We start from the raw sequence: 20,382 nt of genomic DNA on the forward strand, positions 1-20,382 counted from the left end.
GGAGACAATTCTTCCAAAATGCATTGGCTTGAAACTTAAGTTCACTTACGTTCAATACATGATTGTATTGGGATCAGGAGGGTATAGTACAGGGCAGGGGCGGACTGACAACTCATGGGGCCCTCGGGCAATAGGGCATCATGGGGCCCCTGTGTCCTTGCCCAAACTCATAAAAGCCTATGAAAAAAGTACCAGGGACATCTCATGGGGCACCCTAGTGACCCCGGGCCCTCGGGCAGTGCCCGAGTTTCCAAATGGTCAGTCCGCCCCTGGTACAGGGGGAGTCAGGGGGCCACAATACTGGGAGCTGCATTATTTCTGACACTGGGTGCTCCTTCCTTCTCTTTCAATAAATGAGCCGTAATTGTGTTTTGCAATCACACATCGCAATGGGCAACTTCTTCTTTCTCCGAAGTGTGACGTGACACCATTTATTAATCACACCGTTAGTGTGCCGTACTGGAAGAAAATTGATCTCAGCGACAGATGGAGGGACACAGCTGGTGAAAATATACTTCAGCTTTGAAACAAAATATTATATACTGCTGAAGAATCAACAAGGGGGAAAAATACAGTCTGGCTGCTAGAAGACCTCCCAAAAAAAACCCAGGTAAGAAAAATATATTTTTAGTTTTGTCTTCAACAAGATAGAAAATGGGACATTCATCAAGTACCTATAGAATCTCCAACCAAAATGTGTTTTCTAGTTTTTGGAAAGAGAGAGGTGTTCTAGGATCTCTATCATTTTATTTAGTTGTATGTCTGTGTTTTTTTTTTACTATTATTGTCACAACTAGGGGCGGACTGACCATTTGGAAACTTGGGCATTGCCCGAGGGCCCAGGGTCAGTAGGGGGCCCCATGAGATGCCCCTGGTACCTTTTTCATAGGCTTTTTTGAGTTTGGGCAAGGACACAGTGGCCCCATGATCCCCTGTTGCCCGGGGGCCCCATGAGTTGTCAGTCTGCCCCTGGCCACAACTGAAGAGATCAGACCCACCACCCCTCCCCCCGCCCCCACACACACACTTCTTGTCCTGAAGTCAAAAAAGAGAATTGAAAAAAAAATCACTTGTCACAGGAACAGTGCTTCCTGTTGGAAGATTTTCTGATGAAGTCAAATTTATTTCCCCTGCTGGTGTCCGGGTTTTTTTGCTATAATATGACAGTATACATTATATATTTGAACATTATGGCAGACTTACCCGCCAACTTACCCCACTTCAGCGCAGTGATGACTGCGTTTTCCCTCTTCATGCTGACATCATTGCTCGATCTTTTTTCAGGTTTTGACATCTTTGGTCATCTTGATTGGCCAGCCCTGGGTGATGTAAATCCCACACATATTCATGGGAGATAAAGTGATATTAACCACTTCCCGGCCCTTTAAGAGTTTCAGAAGCCAGGAGGCAGGCGGGGTTTTCGGGTCAAGTGACCGCCGTGATTCGCCATCACGCGGTGACATGATCGGAAAAGGTCCCAGTCGAAAAGGGGAGATCGGGACCTTTCCGTGAGTCTTGGACATATGTGCTGGGAGTGCACTCTCAGAACATATGTATTTTCTAATTGCACGCAAATATGCGGCCGCTCAGTGTCAAGGCCCTGACGCCAAGAGGCCGCATATTTTCATGCGCTCGGCATCAAGGTATTTTTAAAAAATGTCATACTCACCTGCTCTGTGCAGTGGTTTTGCATAGAGTAAACCCGATCCTCCTCTTCTCGTGTTCCCCGCCTGTGCTCCTGGCCCCTCCCTCCTGCCAAGTGCCCCCAGAGAAAGCAGATTGCTATGGGGGCACCCAAGCAGGCTCCCACCTGAGCTGCTGCTCTGAGCGCCCATTCAAACATGGAGCTCTGCCCCCTCTCTTCTCTTTGGCTCACTGGCTGCGATGAGGCTCCCATGCACAGCACTGAATCGCACTGGGGCTCAGGTAAGTATTAGGGGGTCTGAGGGGGCTGCTGCACACAGAAGATTGTTTACCTTCATGCATAGAACCATTACAACCACTTTTATTAATCCTAGCACCCAGAAGATACTAGTATTGTACACTGAGCTGTAGGCAGGTCCAGTTGATTAGTACCCAGGGGCGGACTGACCATTCGAGCACTCGGGCACCACCCGAGGGCCCGGGGTCAGTAGGGGGCCCCATGAGCTGCCCCTGGTACCTTTTATAGGCTTTTTTAGGTGTGGTTTGAGTGTGGGCGAGGACACAGGGGCCCCATGATCCCCTATTGCCCGGGGGCCCCATGAGTTGTCAATCCACCTCTGTTGGTACCCAACATGGAATAAGGGTAGACAGAGACCTAGGAAGGTGGCACAGTTTTTTTGGTAAAGCAGAAATAACTTATGGAATTCAGTGGTCCAGTTGATTGGTACCCAAGGGCGGACTGACCATTCGAGCACTCGGGCACTGCCTGAGGGCCCGGGGTCAGTAGGGGGCCCCATGAGCTGCCCCTGGTACCTTTTATAGGCTTTTTTAGGTGTGGTTTGAGTTTGGGCGAGGACACAGGGGCCCCATGATCCCCTATTGCCCAGGGGCCCCATGAGTTGTCAATCCACCTCTGTTGGTACCCAACATGGAATAATGGTAGACAGAGACCTAGGAAGGTGGCACAATTTTTTGGTAAAGCAGAAGTAACTCATGGAATTCAGTGGCAAGGAGCTCACTCACAGTTCCAAACACTATGGAAATGGAGCCTCAATATCACAGGCAACCCAGGTAACAGAGCTCCTAACAATGCTGGCAACACAGTCTATATACTGGAGAGGGTACTTGGTAGGTTATGTTATGGAACACAGTGTGTACTCTCCAGAGCTCCAGGAGTCAATTGCCAAAGGAAGGTCAGGGGAACCAGGGCAAAAGGTTGTCTATGGATACCATTTCGGGGATGCAGCCCTCCTCAGATGGGGAAATCAACAACTGGAAATGGGTGGCGCAAACACCTAGCGCATTATCCAAGGTTTATTGAAAAGTAGATAAGATGAAAACATACTCACAGACATATCATGCGTGTAAAGCTTTGTATGATAATGGGGATGGCCACAACAATGGGCAGGGTGTTCCGACTGGTCAATGTGGTCGCCTTTCCTGATGCATTTTGGGGACGAATCCCTTTCCTCAGAGGCGTTTCGGGATTCATCCCTGAAACGAGTCAACAAGCCACACTGACGGTCGGAACATCCTGCACATTGTTGTGGCCATTGTTGTGGCCATCTCCTTTATCATACAAAGCTTTACACACATGATATGTCTTTGAGTATGTTTTTGTGTTATCTGTGTTAGGTTCTGAGAAAGAGGTACAACCTCGAAACGCGTCAACCACCAGCTATCTAGAGGTCTACAGTCCCCCACCAGACCACCTTCAGGGGTTTTGGACCACATTGCATCCCTTGTGACATGCTTTCCATTTGATTTTGTTTCTCTTGCGAGTATTTTACTTTTTATAAATAAATCTCATTTTTAAAGGTAATGGACTAGGCATATGTATGCAGGAAACAAAAAGAGGGCGCACAGGTCTAGTGCATCACCTTTAACAATGAGATTTATTTATAAAAAGTAAAAACATTTTTGGAAAAATTATAATTTTTGGTTGTAAACTAATTTGGGTTATTTGTTTTACTAAAAAGATAACTGAATACATTTTGGCCAAGATTTATGAAGAAAGATTATTTGTTTGCAAAATTTTATAAGAAAAACACTTTTTTTTCAAAATTTTTGGACTTTTTCATTTATATAGCAAAAAAAAAATCCCAGTGGGGAATAAATACCACCAAAATAAAGTTTTATCACCTATTTACTGTCACCCACCCTCCTCACCTTTAGGCGCACCCTGAAAACCCATCTCTTCAGGGAAGCCTACCCCACCCTCACCTAATTGCCCATCTCCTCCACTCTTCCTACCACTCCATCCCCCACAGCCACTTCCTCCTGTACCACCATCCCCTCCCTCCTAGATTGTAAGCTCGAAAAAGCAGGGCACTTGAACCCCTCGTGTATTGCATTGTTACTGTATTGTCTCATGTTCTGTCCCCCACTATAATGTAAAGTGCTGAGCAAACCTTTCTGGCACTATATAAATACTGTATAATAATAATAATAATAATAATCTGTCTATAAAAAATGCTAAAAAATTCATATGGGTACAGTGTTGCATGACCGTGCAACTGTCATTCAAAGTGCGACAGCGCTGAAAGCTGAAAATTGGCCTGGACAGGAAAGGGGTGAAAGTGTCTGGACATGAAATGATTAAAGTGTGAGCAAATCCCAACAATGAACTTCACTTTTTTTTTTTCATTTTGTTCTGTTTTAATACACCCTTACATTTTTTTGAAGAGGGCACTCCAGCCTAGTTCACCCTTTATTAGAGAAAAATAATCCAAAGATACACAGTTGTAAGCATAAAATCAATCCAGTCCCAATGTTTGAGTGGTGGCCATCCTCAGGGGCATGGCTTACGTGTTTCAAGGGCAGTGCCCTACGCCACGCCCCTGAGGATGGGAAAAAAAATGAGTGGTGTACTTATTAAAATGAAAAAAAAAGTGAAGTTCATTGTTGGGATTTATGATGCCTTAGGCTGGTGCTCCCTCGCTCTTTGTTTTTTCAGTTCTTTGGGAGTAGATTTTCCCGATCTGAAGCTGGCAGCAAGGCCTGTATGTTGCAGAGTTCCTCATTGTTCATTTCCTCATTAGTCTGGTGAAACAAAGGAGGAGCATTTTCTGGGGCCATCTGTTTGGATATTTGGTTTTGAGGGTTTTTACCTCCAACAGCGCTAATAGGTTGTCCTTCATATTGAAAATATTTTGTTTTTTAATTCTGTTTGATAAGTGCAAACAAATACCTGCCGGAAATCCATCCATTGATCTTGCCAGAAATCCAGGGAGTTTCTCATATCATCTCTGCTTTTGCTGCTCTGAAATGTCAAGCTGTGTTATCAGCCCTAGCCAGATGACCTCTGTGAACTACAGAACACCTCCCCATCATAGATATTAGGACAGGAGAAGGTATTCTGTAGTCTTAAACACACTCCCTGTTCTAGGGTGGCAATGCTGCTTCTCCATAGACACAGTGAGTAAGCGTTGCCACTGAAGGATAGCATGTGTAGAACTGGCAGGATCACCAGATAAATAAATAAAAGAAAAAAGCCAAAAAGAGAATGCAGCCACCACATTTTAGGACAGTAAGGAGCAATATATTACATTTCTGTTCCTGGATTTAACTGCACTTTAAAGTAAAGACAATGGTTCCCACCACCTCTTTGAGTGTGTTGCCTTAGAATTGCTAGACCAAGCTGTTTTTATATGACATTCTATGGGTCTAGCAACTGGTAGCTATACCCAAGCACTGTAACGGGGAGGAGGTCACATTCTTCCACATACCGGAAAGCACCGGGTTTCGCAGATTGCCAAAAGTATTGGGCCACCTGCCTGTCCACACACATGAACTTTAATGGCATCCCAGTCTTAGTCCGTAGGGTTTAATATTGAGTTGGCCCCGCCCTTTGCAGCTATAACAGCTTCAACTCTTCTGGGAAGGCCGTCCACAAGGTTTAGGAGGGTGTCTATGGGAAGGTTGGACCATTCTTCCAGAAGCACATTTGTCAGGTCAGGCACTGATGTCGGTTTCATCCCAAAGGTGAATTGATGTCTCTAATTCATCCCAAAGGTGTTCTATGGGGTTGATCAGGCCAGTCAAGTTCCTCCACCCCAAACTGGCTCCTCCATGTCTTTATGGACCTCGCTTTGTGCACTGGTGGGCAGTCATGTTGGGAGAGGAAGGGGCCATCCCCAAACTTTTCCCACAAAGTTGGGAGCATGAAATTGTCCAAAATGTCTTGGTATGCTGACGCCTTAAGAGTTCCCTTCACTGGAACTAGGGGGCCAAGCCCAACCCCTGAAAAACAACCCAACACCATAATCCCCCCTCCACCAAACTTTACACTTGGCACAATGCAGTCAGGCAAGTACTGCTCTCCTGGCCACTGCCAAACCCAGACACGTCCGTCGGAATGCCAGACAGAGAAGCATGATTGTTCACTCCAAAGAACACGTCTCCACTTGTCTAGAGTCCAGTGGTGGCGTGCTTTACACCACTGCATCTGATGCTTTGCATTGCACTTGGTGATGTAAGGCTTGGATGCAGCTGCTCGGCCATGGAAACCCATTCCATGAAGCTCTCTACACACTGTTGTTGTGCTAATCTGAAGGCCACACCAAGTTTGGAGATCTTTAGCTATTGACTCTGCAGACAGTTGGTGACTTCTGTGCACTATGCGCTTCAGCATGCGCTGACCCCGCTCTGTCATGTGACGTGGCCTACCACTTGGTGGCTGAGTGGCTGTTGTTCCCAGTTGCTTCCACTTTGTTATAATACCACTAACAGTTGACTTTTGTCAATATAGTATATCTCCCAGCAGTAAGCATCAGGAGACCCCTCCCTCAATGGTAGATCCCTTCCAGCAACAATTGACCCATCCAGCAACATAAAAACCTACCCAGCAACAATAGATACCACCAAAAGAATAGATCCCCGCCAGCAACAATAGACCCCCCTCCACAAAAATAGATCCCCTGCATTAATATATCCCCCAATGACAACAGATTCCCTAGTAACCCGCATCAATAGACCCTCCACGTGTTTGATTTTATACACCTGTGGCCAGGGGTGGACTGACAACTCATGGGGCCCCCGGGCAATAGGGGATCATGGGGCCCCTGTGTCCTTGCCCAAACTCAAAAAAGTCTATGAAAAAGGTACCAGGGGCATCTCATGGGGCTCTCTACTGACCCTGGGCCCTCGAGGTTCCGAGTTTCCAAATGGTCAGTCCGCCCCTGCCTGTGGCCATGGAGGGGATTGGAACACCTGATTACAATGATTTGGAGGGCCAGCTCAATACTTTTGGCAATATAGTGTATGTCTAATTCCCGAAAACTGTGGAATGAGGGGATATTGGTGGTTGGGTCGTACCGGGTATGGGAATACGTTTTATGAGCTCCATTTAACACTTATATCTCTTATAATTAAAATAATTAATAGAAACAAATAAACCATTCATTAACCATTTTGTTTTTTTTTCTATCCAGCCAACGTTACAAAGGTGCAACTAACTTCTACACTTCATGTCAAAATGCTCCTGACAAGATATGGTTTTCTCCATCAAAATTACATGACAACACTTGTGATATTAAGCCTGTTCTGCAAAGGTGAGTAAAAAGAAGAGTCTATCTATTCTGAAGGCTGGGCAATTCTATGAGGGCAAAAAGATACTGGGGATGAGCAGCACAGTGGCTAAATGGTTAGCACTTCTGCCTGGCAGTACTCAGGTTATCGGTTCAAATCCCAGCCATGACACCACCTGCCTGGAGCTTGCATGTTCTCCCTGTGCCTGCATGGGTTTCCTTCCACACTCCAAAGACATGCTGGTAGGTTAACCTCCCTGGCAGTAGTGTAGCTCGGGGTAAAGTTTCAGTACCAAAAGCAGTAACCCTGAGTAACACTTGGGCTTACCATGTGGTGTTGCATAGGGAGTCCCTACAGTGCTTACCTTGTCCTTTGCTCCTGTGATGTGTCCCCGGCCGATGCTGGCATCTGGCTTCCATGTTCTGAGATGTACGGGCGCCAAATTTAAAAAAAATGAAATTTTTTTAAAAATGATTATTTCATAGCAAAACATTTCTGTATCAAACCATTTCACATACATTTTGTCCCGAGTGCTTTGTCCGGCGCCCTGCCTGCATTTTTACTGTTCTTTCTGCCTGGAAACTGAGAAACGTCCATGGCGTCCAAAAAGCGTCCCTTTAGGTCAAAAGCGGTTTTAGACCGACTAGAGAACAGCGATAGTAAATCAGAACCACTTGCAGAATTGAGTGATAATGATTCGTGGGGGAAATTCCTCATCAGACACTGAAAACGATTCTGCGACTTTGCTCAGTGATGTGCGAACTTGGCGCTCTATTTCACATTTCAGTGTTTTTGGTTTGATTATATTATTGAATTACATTTATTATTATTATATTATTATTTTTTATGATTATTTATTAAATTATCATTTATGATTTCATGTTTCAAATTTTAACATACCCGGGATGTTTACTAGACTCTTGTTCGGACAGATTTCAGGGAGTTATTCCTAAATTACAGGCCTACAATAAAAAAACTACATATTTCCATGCAAAAAAATGGTACCGCTTTTGGTACAAAATTCCTGACATAATCAGACCGCCAGGAAGGTTAAGTGGATCCTGTCTAAATTGGCCCTTGTATACGAACATGAATTAGGGACCTTAGATTGTACGCCCCTTGAGGGTTAGGGACTGATGTGAATGTACAATATATATGTAAAGTGCTGCGTAAATTGATACATCCGAATCTCTACAAAACAAAATTTTTTTCCAAATTTTGATTCGTAACAAAATGCACATGTCTACTCCATGGGTTTGTTATAGAAAGACAGCAGCAGCCATCGTAGATGTAAAAGGGTTTATCATAAGGAGATCTGAGCTTGGATGTCCCCGAAAAATAAGAAGCCAATGCGTGGTTAATATTTTCTTCCACCTGAAAAGAACCAAACAAATTTTATTTTAGCTGGACTTGAGCTCCAAACAGGTCTCTCCATGATAGGTGTGTGTATATATATATATATATATACTGCATGTTGAAATAAATTTTTTATATATTACAAAATATATGAAAAATATTTTTAAAAATATATATATTTTTAAATATATTCTTCAGATTTTTTTAACAAAAAAAGTCATTTTAACATATATTTGTACATGCAGTCCAAAAATGTAGATTTGTAATTTTAAAAATGTACAGTATATTTGAAATGTATTTTTAAAAATATTTTTCATATATTTTGTAATAAAAACGCATTTCAACATGCAGTGTGTGTATATATATATATATATATATATATATATATATATATACACACACAAACACACTACATATATATATATATATATATACTGTATATATATATATATATATATACTGCTTGTTGAAATGTGTTACAAAATATATGAAAAATATTTTTAAAAATGCATATTTTTTTTAAATATATTCCTCTGATTTTTTAAACATATACAAAAGTAACATATATTTTTACACATATTTTTACATGCATTCCAAAAATGTAGATTTGCATTTTTTATATTTGAAATGTATTTTTAAGAATATTTTTCATATATTTTGTAATAAAAACGCATTTCATCATGCAGTGTATATATATATATATATATACACTGCATGTTGAAATGCATTTTTATTACAAAACATATGAAAAATATTTTTAAACATACATTTCAAATATACTGTATGTCTTTAAAAATATTATATTTAAATGTCTTTTAAATATTCAATATATTTCAATATATTTGTGAATATATTATTAAAAAAAATTTCAGAACACATGCTGCAATACATATCAAAGTGTAATTTGGAGTGCGTTACAAGTATATTTAAAAAAATCTATGTTTAAATGCATTTTTTTTAGATGTTCAAAAATATCTGGAAAATATATTTTGAAAAATATACTTTTAAATATATGCCTTTGCAAAATATATTTTAATATATAAATATATATATATATATATATATATATATATATATACACACACATACATATATTGAAGTATATTTTGAAATATATTGAATATGGCCAAAATTATATGTCAATATATTTGAGAAGAATATTTTTAAAGTATCTTTGAAATATATTTTTCTTCCATGTGGGTAAGATGGGAATTTAGTATACAACAGGAGTTGAACTTTTATTTCTCTTTTCTTTCTCTCCAGACAGTAACTCTCAGTTTGGACCCAAAATACAAACTGTACCAGGATTCACAATAAATGCCCCAAGAAGGGTCACAGTGCAGCGCAACTTGTGTGTTCACATTCCTTGCACTTTTCAAGTCCCTTCCATTTACACTTTATCAAGGAATGCTCAAGGAGCGTGGCGGAAAGGTGACCACTTGAAACTCAATGTGGTGGCTCGGAAGGATGGCCTTGATGATCCCCAAGACAAATATCCACGATTTTTTCTCACTGGAGAAGTCTGGAAAGGAGATTGTTCTCTAAGAATTTCAGACGCAAAATCAGAGGATGACAGTTTGTACACATTCAGACTGGAAGACAGGGGAGTCCAATATTCTTTTGTCGATGTCAGCCCCAAAGTCACAGTGACTGGTGAGTAAACTTTGACAGTTACTTAAAATATATGTAATCCAATCAATGAAATCTTTAACATTTTTTAAAAGTAACACAGCGCCATATCGCAAAAAATCCTCTGGAGTGGTTAAAGTTTGACAAAAAAAAAAAAAATAACTGGAAGCTGATTGGTTTCAGTGCAGAACTGCACCAAATTTTACACTCTTCAGTTGAAGTAAATCTGGATTAAGACAAGTACACACTATAGAGGGATGAACAAGTAGGTGCTACGCCCAGAGATAATGCCCAAGCAGGAGGAATGTTGGTGCTCTGGCTCTGTGTGTCTTCCAAGCACAGATGCAACTGAATGATGAGGATTGGTATAGTTGGCACTCGTCTTCCTGAATAATAAACTTTATTGAGCGAGTAAAATGTGCATAGGAAATTGTTTACGCGTTTCGGCAATAAGCCTTAGTGACTAAAGTTTTTTTTCCGAAACGCGTAAGCCATTTTACATGCGCATTTTACTCGCTCAATAAAGTTTATTATTCAAGAAGGCGAGTGCCAACTATACCAATCCTCATCACACTGTAGAGGGATATGTTTAACCCCTTGGCGCCGACGCCTCCCGACCAGTGGTTCTCAACCTTCCTAATGCCGTGACCCTTTAATACAGTTCCTCATGTTGTGGTGACCCCCAACCATAAAATTATTTACCCAGTAATTATAATTCATGAGTGTCGTTTTACCTCCAATACTGCTGCTTTCAACACAGTAGCTGCTTTTAACAGAGTAGCTGCTTTCTACACAGTAGCTGCTTTCAACACAGTAGCTGCTTTTAACAGAGTAGCTGCTTTCTACACAGTAGCTGCTCTTTACACATCAGAAATATGTGTTTTCTCATGGTCTTAGGGGACCCCTGTGAAAGGGTCGTTCGACCCCCAAAGGGGTCGCGACCCACAGGTTGAGAACCACTGCTTTAAGGGTTTCAGAAGCTGAGAGGCGGGGTTTTAGGGTCATGTGACTGCCGCGATTCGCCGTCACAGCGGTCACATGATCGGGAAAGGTCCTGATCGAAAGTGTAGATCGGGACCTTTCCGTGAATACCGGACATGTATGCTGGGAGTGCGCAGCACATATGTTTTTCTTAATTGCACGCAAATGTCAAGGCCCAGACACCGGGAGGCCGCACATTTGTGTACAGCCGGCGTTAAGAGGTTAATTCATATTTCATATCTGAGATTTGGGGAACCCCACTGAAAGCTGAAACATTATTGAATGTTTCACTACTAAAATACTGCATGACTTAATAATATAACTCATGCTGTATTTTAGTAACTAAGTAGTATCTTACCACATACTCATGCGGTAAGATACCGCTCATTATATTGTTTGTGTTTGAAGTTCGTGGTCGAATATTCTGTAGGTTCAGATGTTCAACCGCGAAACCAAACAGGGGGGTGTTTGGCCCATAACTACCCATCAACCAGAGGAAAAAGATAATGAAGCTAAACAGTGACTGGTGAGTAAACTTTGACAGTTACTTAAAATATACGTAAATCCAATCAATGAAATATTTAACATGTTTTAACCTCCCTAGCGGTCTGATTATGTCAGTATTTCTGTGCTCAAAGCGGTACATTTTTTTTGCATTGAAATATGTCATTTTTTTATTGTAATTCTTAGGAATAACTCACTGAAATCTGTCTGAACAAGAGTCTAGTAAACATCCTGGGGATGATAAAACTTGAAACATGAAATCATAAATGATAATATAATAAATAATAATATAATAATAATACATTTAATTCAATAATGTAGTCAAACCAAAAACACTGAAATTTGAAATATAGCGCCAAGTGGTATGAATGAATCAGAGTGGTGTGAATGAATCAGAGTGGTGTGAATGAATCAGAGTAGTATGAATGATTTAGAGTGGTGTGAATGAATCAGAGTGGTATGAATGAATCAGAGTGGTATGAATGAATCAGAGTGGTATGAATGATTTAGAGTGGTGTGAATGAATCAGAGTGGTATGAATGATTTAGAGTGGTGTGAATGAATCAGAGTGGTATGAATGATTTAGAGTGGTGTGAATGAATCAGAGTGGTATGAATGAATCAGAGTGGTATGAATGAATCAGAGTGGTATGAATGAATCAGAGTGGTGTGAATGAATGCACAATGATACAAAACTGGGGGGAACACTGATTCATTTATTTCTCTCTTCCTCTATGCAGATTTAACAGACATTCCAGAAATCTCAACTATAGGGACTTTGGTTGCTGGTGAGGGGGCGACTCTAACCTGTACAAGTCCTGGAAGATGTGCTGGTGAAGCTCCAAAAATAACCTGGGAAGGAGCAACTACTAGAAAAGCCACAGTACAGCAATACATGACGTATTATGGAGACGGGACCAGAACCTACCACTCCAACCTCACATTTATTCCATCCATTAAAGACAACCTGGAGAGACTACGCTGTAAAGTGACTTTTGCAGATAATCTGATTTCTAAAAGTGAAGTGATTGAACTGGAGGTAGAAGGTAACTGGAACAATCAGAATATATAAATGGATATACAGGTCATGTAAAAAAAATGTTTGTTGTATGGTCACTTTAACCACTTGCCCTCCAGAGGATTTACCCCCCTTAATGACCAGGCCTCTTTTTGCTACTCGGCGCTGCACTAATTCAACTGATAATTGCGCGGTCATGCAATTCTGCACCCAAACAAAATTTACGTCCTTTTTTCACACAAAGCTTTCTTTCGGTGGTATTTGATCACCTGTGCGCTTTTTATTTTTCACGCTATAAACAAAAAAAGGCCAAACATTTTGAAGAAAAACAATATTTTTTAATTTCAGCTATAAAAAATATATAGTAAACTCAAAGTTGGTTATAAATTTAGGCCAAAATGTATTCTGCTCCATGTTTTTGGTAAAAAAATCCCAATAAGTGTATATTGATTGCTTTGTGTGGAAGTTATAGCGTCTACAAACTATGATATAGATACTGCAATTTACGCCATTTTTCTGCTATACAGTGCTGTGCTAGTTTAACGGACAATTGCGCGGTCATGCAATACGGTACATAAATGAAATTTACATCCTTTTTTTACCACAAATTGAGCTTTCTTTTGGTGGTATTTGATCGCCTGTGCGGTTTTTATTTTTTGCGCTATAAAAAAAAAGCCTGACAATTTTGAGGAAAAAAAACAATATTTTGGACTTTTTGCTATAAAACATGTCCAGTAAAAAAAAATTTAAAAATCAAATTTAGTCATAAATTTCTGCCAAAATGCATTCTGCGACATGTCTTTGCTAAAAAAAAAACCCAATACGTGTAAATTAATTGGTTTACGTGAAAGTTATAGCGTTTAGAAATGGCGGGAAAGATACTGGGATTTTTAGTTTTTTTTATACTAATAATGGTGGCAATCAGCGACTTATGGCGGCGATCAGCGACTTATGGCGGGACTGCGGGACTGCGGCGGACATTCTGACATTGGGGGGTACTGACTTGAGGTCACTGACATCCCCAGTGACACCAACACAGTGATCAGTGCAAAAAAAAAAAACACTGACACTGTACTAATGGCACTGGGGAGGAAGGGGTTAACTTTATTTTTCAGGGAAAGGGTTATCTGTGTGAGGGGGAGTGTTTTACTAGGGGGCGGGGGTGTGTGCTGGATGGGGACAGGCTGATCGGGAGAGAGAAACTCTTCTGTCCCGATCAGCTTGTCCTCAAGCTGTCAGGGAAGTGGCAGAAAGCAGAGCTACTGCAGCTGTGCTCTCTGTCACTGATTGCCGCCGATCGCTGGGAGCCCAGTGACTGACATCTCCGGCTGTGATCGGCGGGACAGGTAGGGCGGCGGCGCGCCTCGCGCACGCCCCCTACCTGTTTACAAAACACATGTTTTAAAAAGTGGTTTTGCCTGCCCGTGCCGCCCTGCCGCCATATTTATACAGTGGCTGGGCGGCATGTGGTTAAAGAGACCCTATCAGCATAGGGTCACTTTAAATGTAAAAGCATACCTGTGATAAAAGAGGTTCTCTAGTTCCCTTTTTGGTGGCCCAGTTGTTGGAAATGTGCCCTTTTTGCTGTTCTCCATCCATTGCAAGTGTTCTGCATTCTTCAAGAAGCATATTTGTGAAGTCAGGCACTGATGTCGGACAAGAAGGCCTGACTCGTAGTCTCCACTCTAATTCATCCCAAAGGTGTTCTATGGGGCTGAGGTCAGGACTCTGTGCAGGTCAGTCAAGTTCCTCCACCCCAAACTGGCTCCTCCATGTCTTTATGGACCTTGCTTTGTGCACTGGTGTGCAGTCATGTTGGAACAGGAAGGGGCCATCCCCAAACTCTTCCCACAAAGTTGGGAGCCTGAAATTGTCCAAAATGTCTTGGTATGCTGACGCCTTAAGAGTTCCATTCGCTGGAACTATGGGGGCCAAGCCCAACCCCTAAAGAACAACCCCACACCATAATCCCTCCCCCTTCCACTAAACTTTATACTTGGCACAATGCAGTCAGGTAAATATCATTCTCCTGGCCACAGCCAAACCCAGACAAGTCCATCAGATTGCCAGACAGAGACTCGTGATTCATCACTCCAGAGAACACATCTCCACTGCTCTAGAGTCCAGTAAGCAGGTAAGCATAATGTGTGTTATTTTAAAACAAAAACAATAAAAAATGGAACTTTTACTATTGCTTTATTATTTTGACACACTGCTATAAATGGAAAGTGAGAGTAAGATATTTAAGTATATTTACAGTTTCACTTAGGCTTTAATTTTTAACCCGTCATTTGTTTTTTTTTCCCAGATACTGACTCCGAAGGAAATACTGGCCAAGGTAACTTTACAATATGTATCAATCTGCTCTACAATAAAATCCACTGATAATGTGTTTCTTTCTGTACTGCAGACACACAATTGTTACAGGGTTAGAACATGTTTCATTCATATTTCTCAAATACGAAACACTTTCATATGGTGTCTCTTTTAGGCTCTTTATATAGTACTTTTGGGTGAACTGTTTGACAGAAAAGCCAATGATCATAGCTGTCTTAACACATGGGCACCCCTGGGCCTCGCCCAGGGGCCCCAAGTGCAAGGGGGCCCGCTGATAATCTTGCATCACATCATATTTCCCAACTGTCCTGGTTTGCTGGGACAGTCACACTTTTTACTAAGCTGTCCCGGGATGGCCCAGGCAGAATCCCAGAAACTGTACTATTCCCTTCTGATCCCAGTAATGTGCCCTCCTGATCACCTTCCCACACTGCACTGAGCCCTTCTTCTTCCCTCCGTGTACTGTGCCCTTTGTGTTGATTACAGTTGGATTTATGGCATGTATTCTTATCTTTTTAAATCGATTTTATTAAATCAATTGCATTATATATGTTTAAATCTACCAGCTCTTAATACTTTAATTCTTGAGAGTAGGTGAGTAAATTGGAGCAGGCTGGTAGGGGCCGCAGTGCATTACTTTGTCCAGGGGCCCATCATTCTATTAACCCCTTGATGCTGACAGTACGCAAATATGCAGTCTCTCGGCGGCTGGGCCTTGACGCCGAGCAGTTGCATATTTGTGTACCATTTGAAAGTACATATGTGCTGAGAGCACGTGCCCTGTGAGCTCCCAGCACATATGTTGGTGTCTCACAGAAAGATCCCAATCTCCCCTTGCGATCAGGACCTTTTCCGATCATGTGACCACTGTAACAGCGAATCATGGCGATCATACAACATTAAAACCGTGTCCCGGAATCTGAAACCTCCTAAAGGGCCGGGAGGCGCCAGCGTGAAGAGGTTAAGACAGCCCTGCCAAATGGTCCACATCAGATGTTCTCCTACTAGCAGATCACTTGTTTCCGGAGACAGGACACCCACATCTTTTGCATAGATCCCAACTCTTCCTCATTTGGTTCCATATCCCTCTGTCTCTCTTATCTCTTCAGTAGGGAAGATCTCTTGGTTTGGACCAAACTTTGCTTGTCCAGGCATTCGACTGAACTTTTTTTTTCCTACCACTATATATGACAGCTTCCTTCTTCCAATCTCAAGGTCATTATGGAAAGAACGGGTAATGGTACCCACTGCATACTTAGCAACCGGTGAGATCACCAAGCCTCGCTCAGGAATTTCCAGCCGTGTAAAACAAACAAAAAAGCATCATAGGGTTTCCCCCATAAATTCTACCAGACCTTTCAAGTCTGGTATGAACTTTAAGGGGGACCCCACGCAAAAAAAAAAACAGCTTGGGCTCCCCTTTGAATTTAAGCGGGACCCCCATACAAACATTAAGGAGATACATGTGAGAACCCCCCTAAGAATGCACACCAGACCCTGATCTGAGCAGGTAGTCTGGCAGGCCAGGAAAGGGGGATAATGAGCCTACCCTCCTGAAGCACGCCAAGATACATGCCTTGAATGGAGGGTACCTTACCAAGGGGGAACCCCATGGCAAAAGACAAGAGTCTCTTCCTTATAACCCTGGCCTGCTGGTAATGGGGGTCTGTGGGAGCAAGAATTCTAAAGTTATGGAAGCTCCCTTTAACACAATAAGGGGCAACTAGATACAGCACCACCCAGGGGCGTATTTGCCACGAGGCAAACAAGGCATTTGCCTAGGGCAGCATTTTTCAGGGGGGCAGCCCCAGGCCCTCCAAAAGGGATGGAAGAAGGGACACACACAGCATGGGGAGCAGGGGGGATCTGAGAGAGGCTGCCGGCTGCTTGATGGTGTATGTAGAGCCAAACTCTTGTTCCCAGGGATGTCCGGAGCTGTGAAGGTGAGTGTCTTCTCTCTCGTGGGGGGGTGTGATTGCCAGTGTATGGTGGGAGGTGGTAGTGGAAGGCTCTCTCGGGTGGGGGTGGGGTTTTCTTGGTCAATGTCAGGCTCTCTTCGTGGGGGAGGGGGGTGTTGGTCAGTGTCAGAGTCTCTCAATAGGGGGGGGGGGGCTGATTTTTGTATTGCCTAGGGCACCACGAAACCTAAATACACCACTGGCGCCACCCTCTATGGGAATAAGTAAGGGATACATAGACACCAGTCACCACAAGGCCACCAATGTGACTGCACCATCTGGCAGGGCTATGTAAATCACTAATGGAGATAAATACTGTGTATATATATATATATATATATATATATATATTTTTTTTTTTTTTTTTTCTTTCTTCTTTTAGTTTGCTCTTCTATGGATTCTAAACTTATTGCTGGGATTATCGGAGGGAATGTCCTTATCCTGCTCCTAACTGCATTGGGTCTTCTTTTTTTTATAAAGCGACACATAAAGAATGCACTATCAGGTATATACAATTTAAAGCAGAACTAAATTATGTCTGATCACCACAAATCAAAAATGCTGTTTAATTCATTTTTAATATTCAAAGCAAACTCCCCCCATCCATCCGTGGCTCCATGCTTTATATTACTGAGAAATCTTTTTGAAAAGCTCCTCCCTAGAATTCCTGCTGTGGCCATCTTGAGTAAAGGTAGATGATTCATGTAGCATTTACTTCCTGGAATCCATCTGCTCTTAGCTCAGGCATGCAGGCAGGAGGGCGTGCTTAGCTGAGAAAGTCCCTCCTCCCCTCCTGAAGACTCTGGGATGTATGACATCATTTGCCTAGACATGGAAACCTGAAGGAAACTAAAGAAATGTACAAAAAATACAAATAAATATGATATATTTAACTAATGCTAGTAGCGTAAGGATTATAAATAGTCAATGTTTTTTGAGAAAGGGAAGTTCCACTTTAATTCAATATTGTCATTGCTAAATGTTTTCCATCCACATTACTACTTTCCTGTAAATCATGTTTACTTCCTTTTACATTATGGCTAACTTTGATATATCAGGCACTAAATCCTGGTCTTAGTAACCATTCCTATGGGCTGCAGTGTTACACCCCATAGGAAGAGTTACCTGTTCACTCATTCAAAATAATTTGTTAGGTTAACAAAAAAAATTTAGAATTGTTAGATGATTTGTAAAAGAATGACTAGTGAGTTAGTGAAATGTGCGGTAAACTTTTCAGGAAACAGACCTCATGAAAGCAAGCCAGAAGGAAATGAATCTACTTATCAGGTATGCTAATTGCAGTCTAGCGCAAGATCTACTGATTTCTTTTTTTTTAACTAATATATATATCTCTCTCTCTCCTCTCCCCCCCCTCTCTCTATATATATACTCTCTACCCCCCCTCTCTCTCCTCCCCCCCTCACTCTCCTCCCCCCCTCTCTATATATATACACCCCCCCTCTCTCTCTCTCTCTCTCTCTCTCTCTCTCTACCCCCCTCTCTCTCTCCTCCCCCCTCTCTATATATATATACCCCCTCTCTCTCTATATATACACCCCCCCCCTCTCTCTCTCTCTCTCTCTCTATATATATATATATATATCCCCCCTCCCTCTCCCTCCCCCCTCTCTCTCTACCCCCCTCTCGCTCTCTCTCCCTCTCTCTCTTTATATATATATATATATATATATATATACACCCCTCTCTTTATATATATATATACCCCCCTCTCTCTCTCTATATACCCCCCTCGCTCTCTCTCTCTCTCTGTACCCCCCCCTCTCTCTCTCTATATATATATATATGTACCCCCCTCTCTCTCTATATATATATACATATACCCCCTCGCTCTCTCTCTCTCTCTCTCTCTCTCTCTCTATCCCCCCTCCCTCTCCCTCCCCCTCCCCCCTCTCTCTCTCTATATATATACCCCCCCCTCTCTCTCTCTCTCTCTCTCTTTATATATATATATATATATATATATATACCCCTCTCTCTCTATATATATACCCTCTCTCTCTCTCTACCTCTCTCTCTCTATACCCCCCCTCTCTCTCTCTCTCTGTACCCCCCTCTCTCTCTATATATATCATCTCTCTCTCTCTCTCTCTCTCTATACACCCCCCCCTCTCTCTCTCTATATATATATATACTCCCCCCCCCCTCTCTCTATGTACTCCCTCTCTCTCTCTCTATATATATATATGTATGTATATATACCCCCCCCTCTCTCTCTCTCTCTCTCTCTCTCTCTATATATATATATATATATATATATATATATGTTATTTTTATCTGTGTATAAGGTGGCGCATATTTCTTACTCTTTTTATACTATTACTTTTAAACTTTCTTATATTCATAGTAATTTTTTGGCACATGAGAAAACACTTGTTTTCCCAAATTGTATCCATTTTTGTATTCGTACATTCATTTAATTCATTTTCATAATTTACTAATTAAAAGAATCAGGATAAATGCATACAGTCATGGCCGAAATTGTTGGCACCCTTGATATTTCTCCAGGAAATCATGTATTTCTCACGAAACGTATTGCATTAACACATGTTTTGCTATACACATGTTTATTCCCTTTGTGTGTATTGGGACAAAACAAAAAAAGGGAGGAAAGAAAGCAAATTCGACATAATGTCACACAAACCTCCAAAAATGGGCTGGACAAAAGTATTGGCACCCTTTCACAACTGCGGATAAATAAGAATGTTACAAGCATGTGATGCTCCTGTAAACTCACCTGGGGCAAGTAACAGGTGTGGGCAATATAGAAATCACACCTGAAAGCAGATAAAAAGGAGAGACGTTCACTTAACCTTTGCATTGTGTGTCTGTCTGTGCCACACTAAGCATGGACAACAGAAAGAGGAGACGAGAACTGTCTGAGGACCTGAGAACCAAAATTGTGGCAAAATATCAACAATCTCAAGGTTACAAGTCCATCTCCAGAGAACTAGATTTGCCTTTGTCCACAGTGCGCAACATTATCAAGAAGTTTGCAACCCATGGCACTGTAGCTAATCTCCCTGGTCGTGGACGGATGAGGAAAATTGATGAAAGATTGCAACGCAGAATAGTCCGGATGGTGGATAAGCAGCCCCAAACATGTTCCAAAGACATTCAAGCTGTCCTGCAGGCTCAGGGAGCATCAGTGTCAGCGCGAACTATCCGTCGACATTTAAATGAAATGAAACGCTATGGCAGGAGACCCAGGAGGACCCCACTGCTGACACAGAGACATAAAAAAGCAAGACTACAGTTTGCCAAAATGTACTTGAGTAAGCCAAAAGCCTTCTGGGAAAACGTCTTGTGGACAGATGAGACCAAGATAGAGCTTTTCGGTAAAGCACATCATTCTACTGTTTACCGAAAACGGAATGAGGCCTACAAAGAACAAAACACAGTACCTACG

General features: G+C 41.9%; 1 protein-coding gene across 1 annotated transcript in view; it reads left to right on the forward strand.

Annotated features, from left to right (window-relative positions):
- Positions 1 to 471: 471 nt before the first annotated feature.
- The window catches only part of LOC149432710 (sialic acid-binding Ig-like lectin 5), a 46,004-nt gene continuing 26,093 nt past the window's right edge, over positions 472 to 20,382 (forward strand). Inside the window, exons 1-7 of the mRNA XM_089665023.1 lie at positions 472 to 610; positions 7,077 to 7,196; positions 9,793 to 10,182; positions 12,383 to 12,688; positions 14,969 to 14,998; positions 17,338 to 17,460; positions 18,193 to 18,242. Of these exons, the coding sequence (XP_089521149.1) occupies positions 7,121 to 7,196; positions 9,793 to 10,182; positions 12,383 to 12,688; positions 14,969 to 14,998; positions 17,338 to 17,460; positions 18,193 to 18,242 (975 nt within the window). The 5' untranslated portion in view covers positions 472 to 610; positions 7,077 to 7,120. The remainder of the gene's footprint in view (positions 611 to 7,076; positions 7,197 to 9,792; positions 10,183 to 12,382; positions 12,689 to 14,968; positions 14,999 to 17,337; positions 17,461 to 18,192; positions 18,243 to 20,382) is intronic.

The sequence above is a fragment of the Staurois parvus genome, unplaced genomic scaffold (assembly GCF_062004578.1).
Source record: "Staurois parvus isolate SC_StPar_1 unplaced genomic scaffold, SC_StPar_1.0 ptg002113l, whole genome shotgun sequence".
Taxonomy (NCBI): Eukaryota; Metazoa; Chordata; class Amphibia; order Anura; family Ranidae; genus Staurois; species Staurois parvus.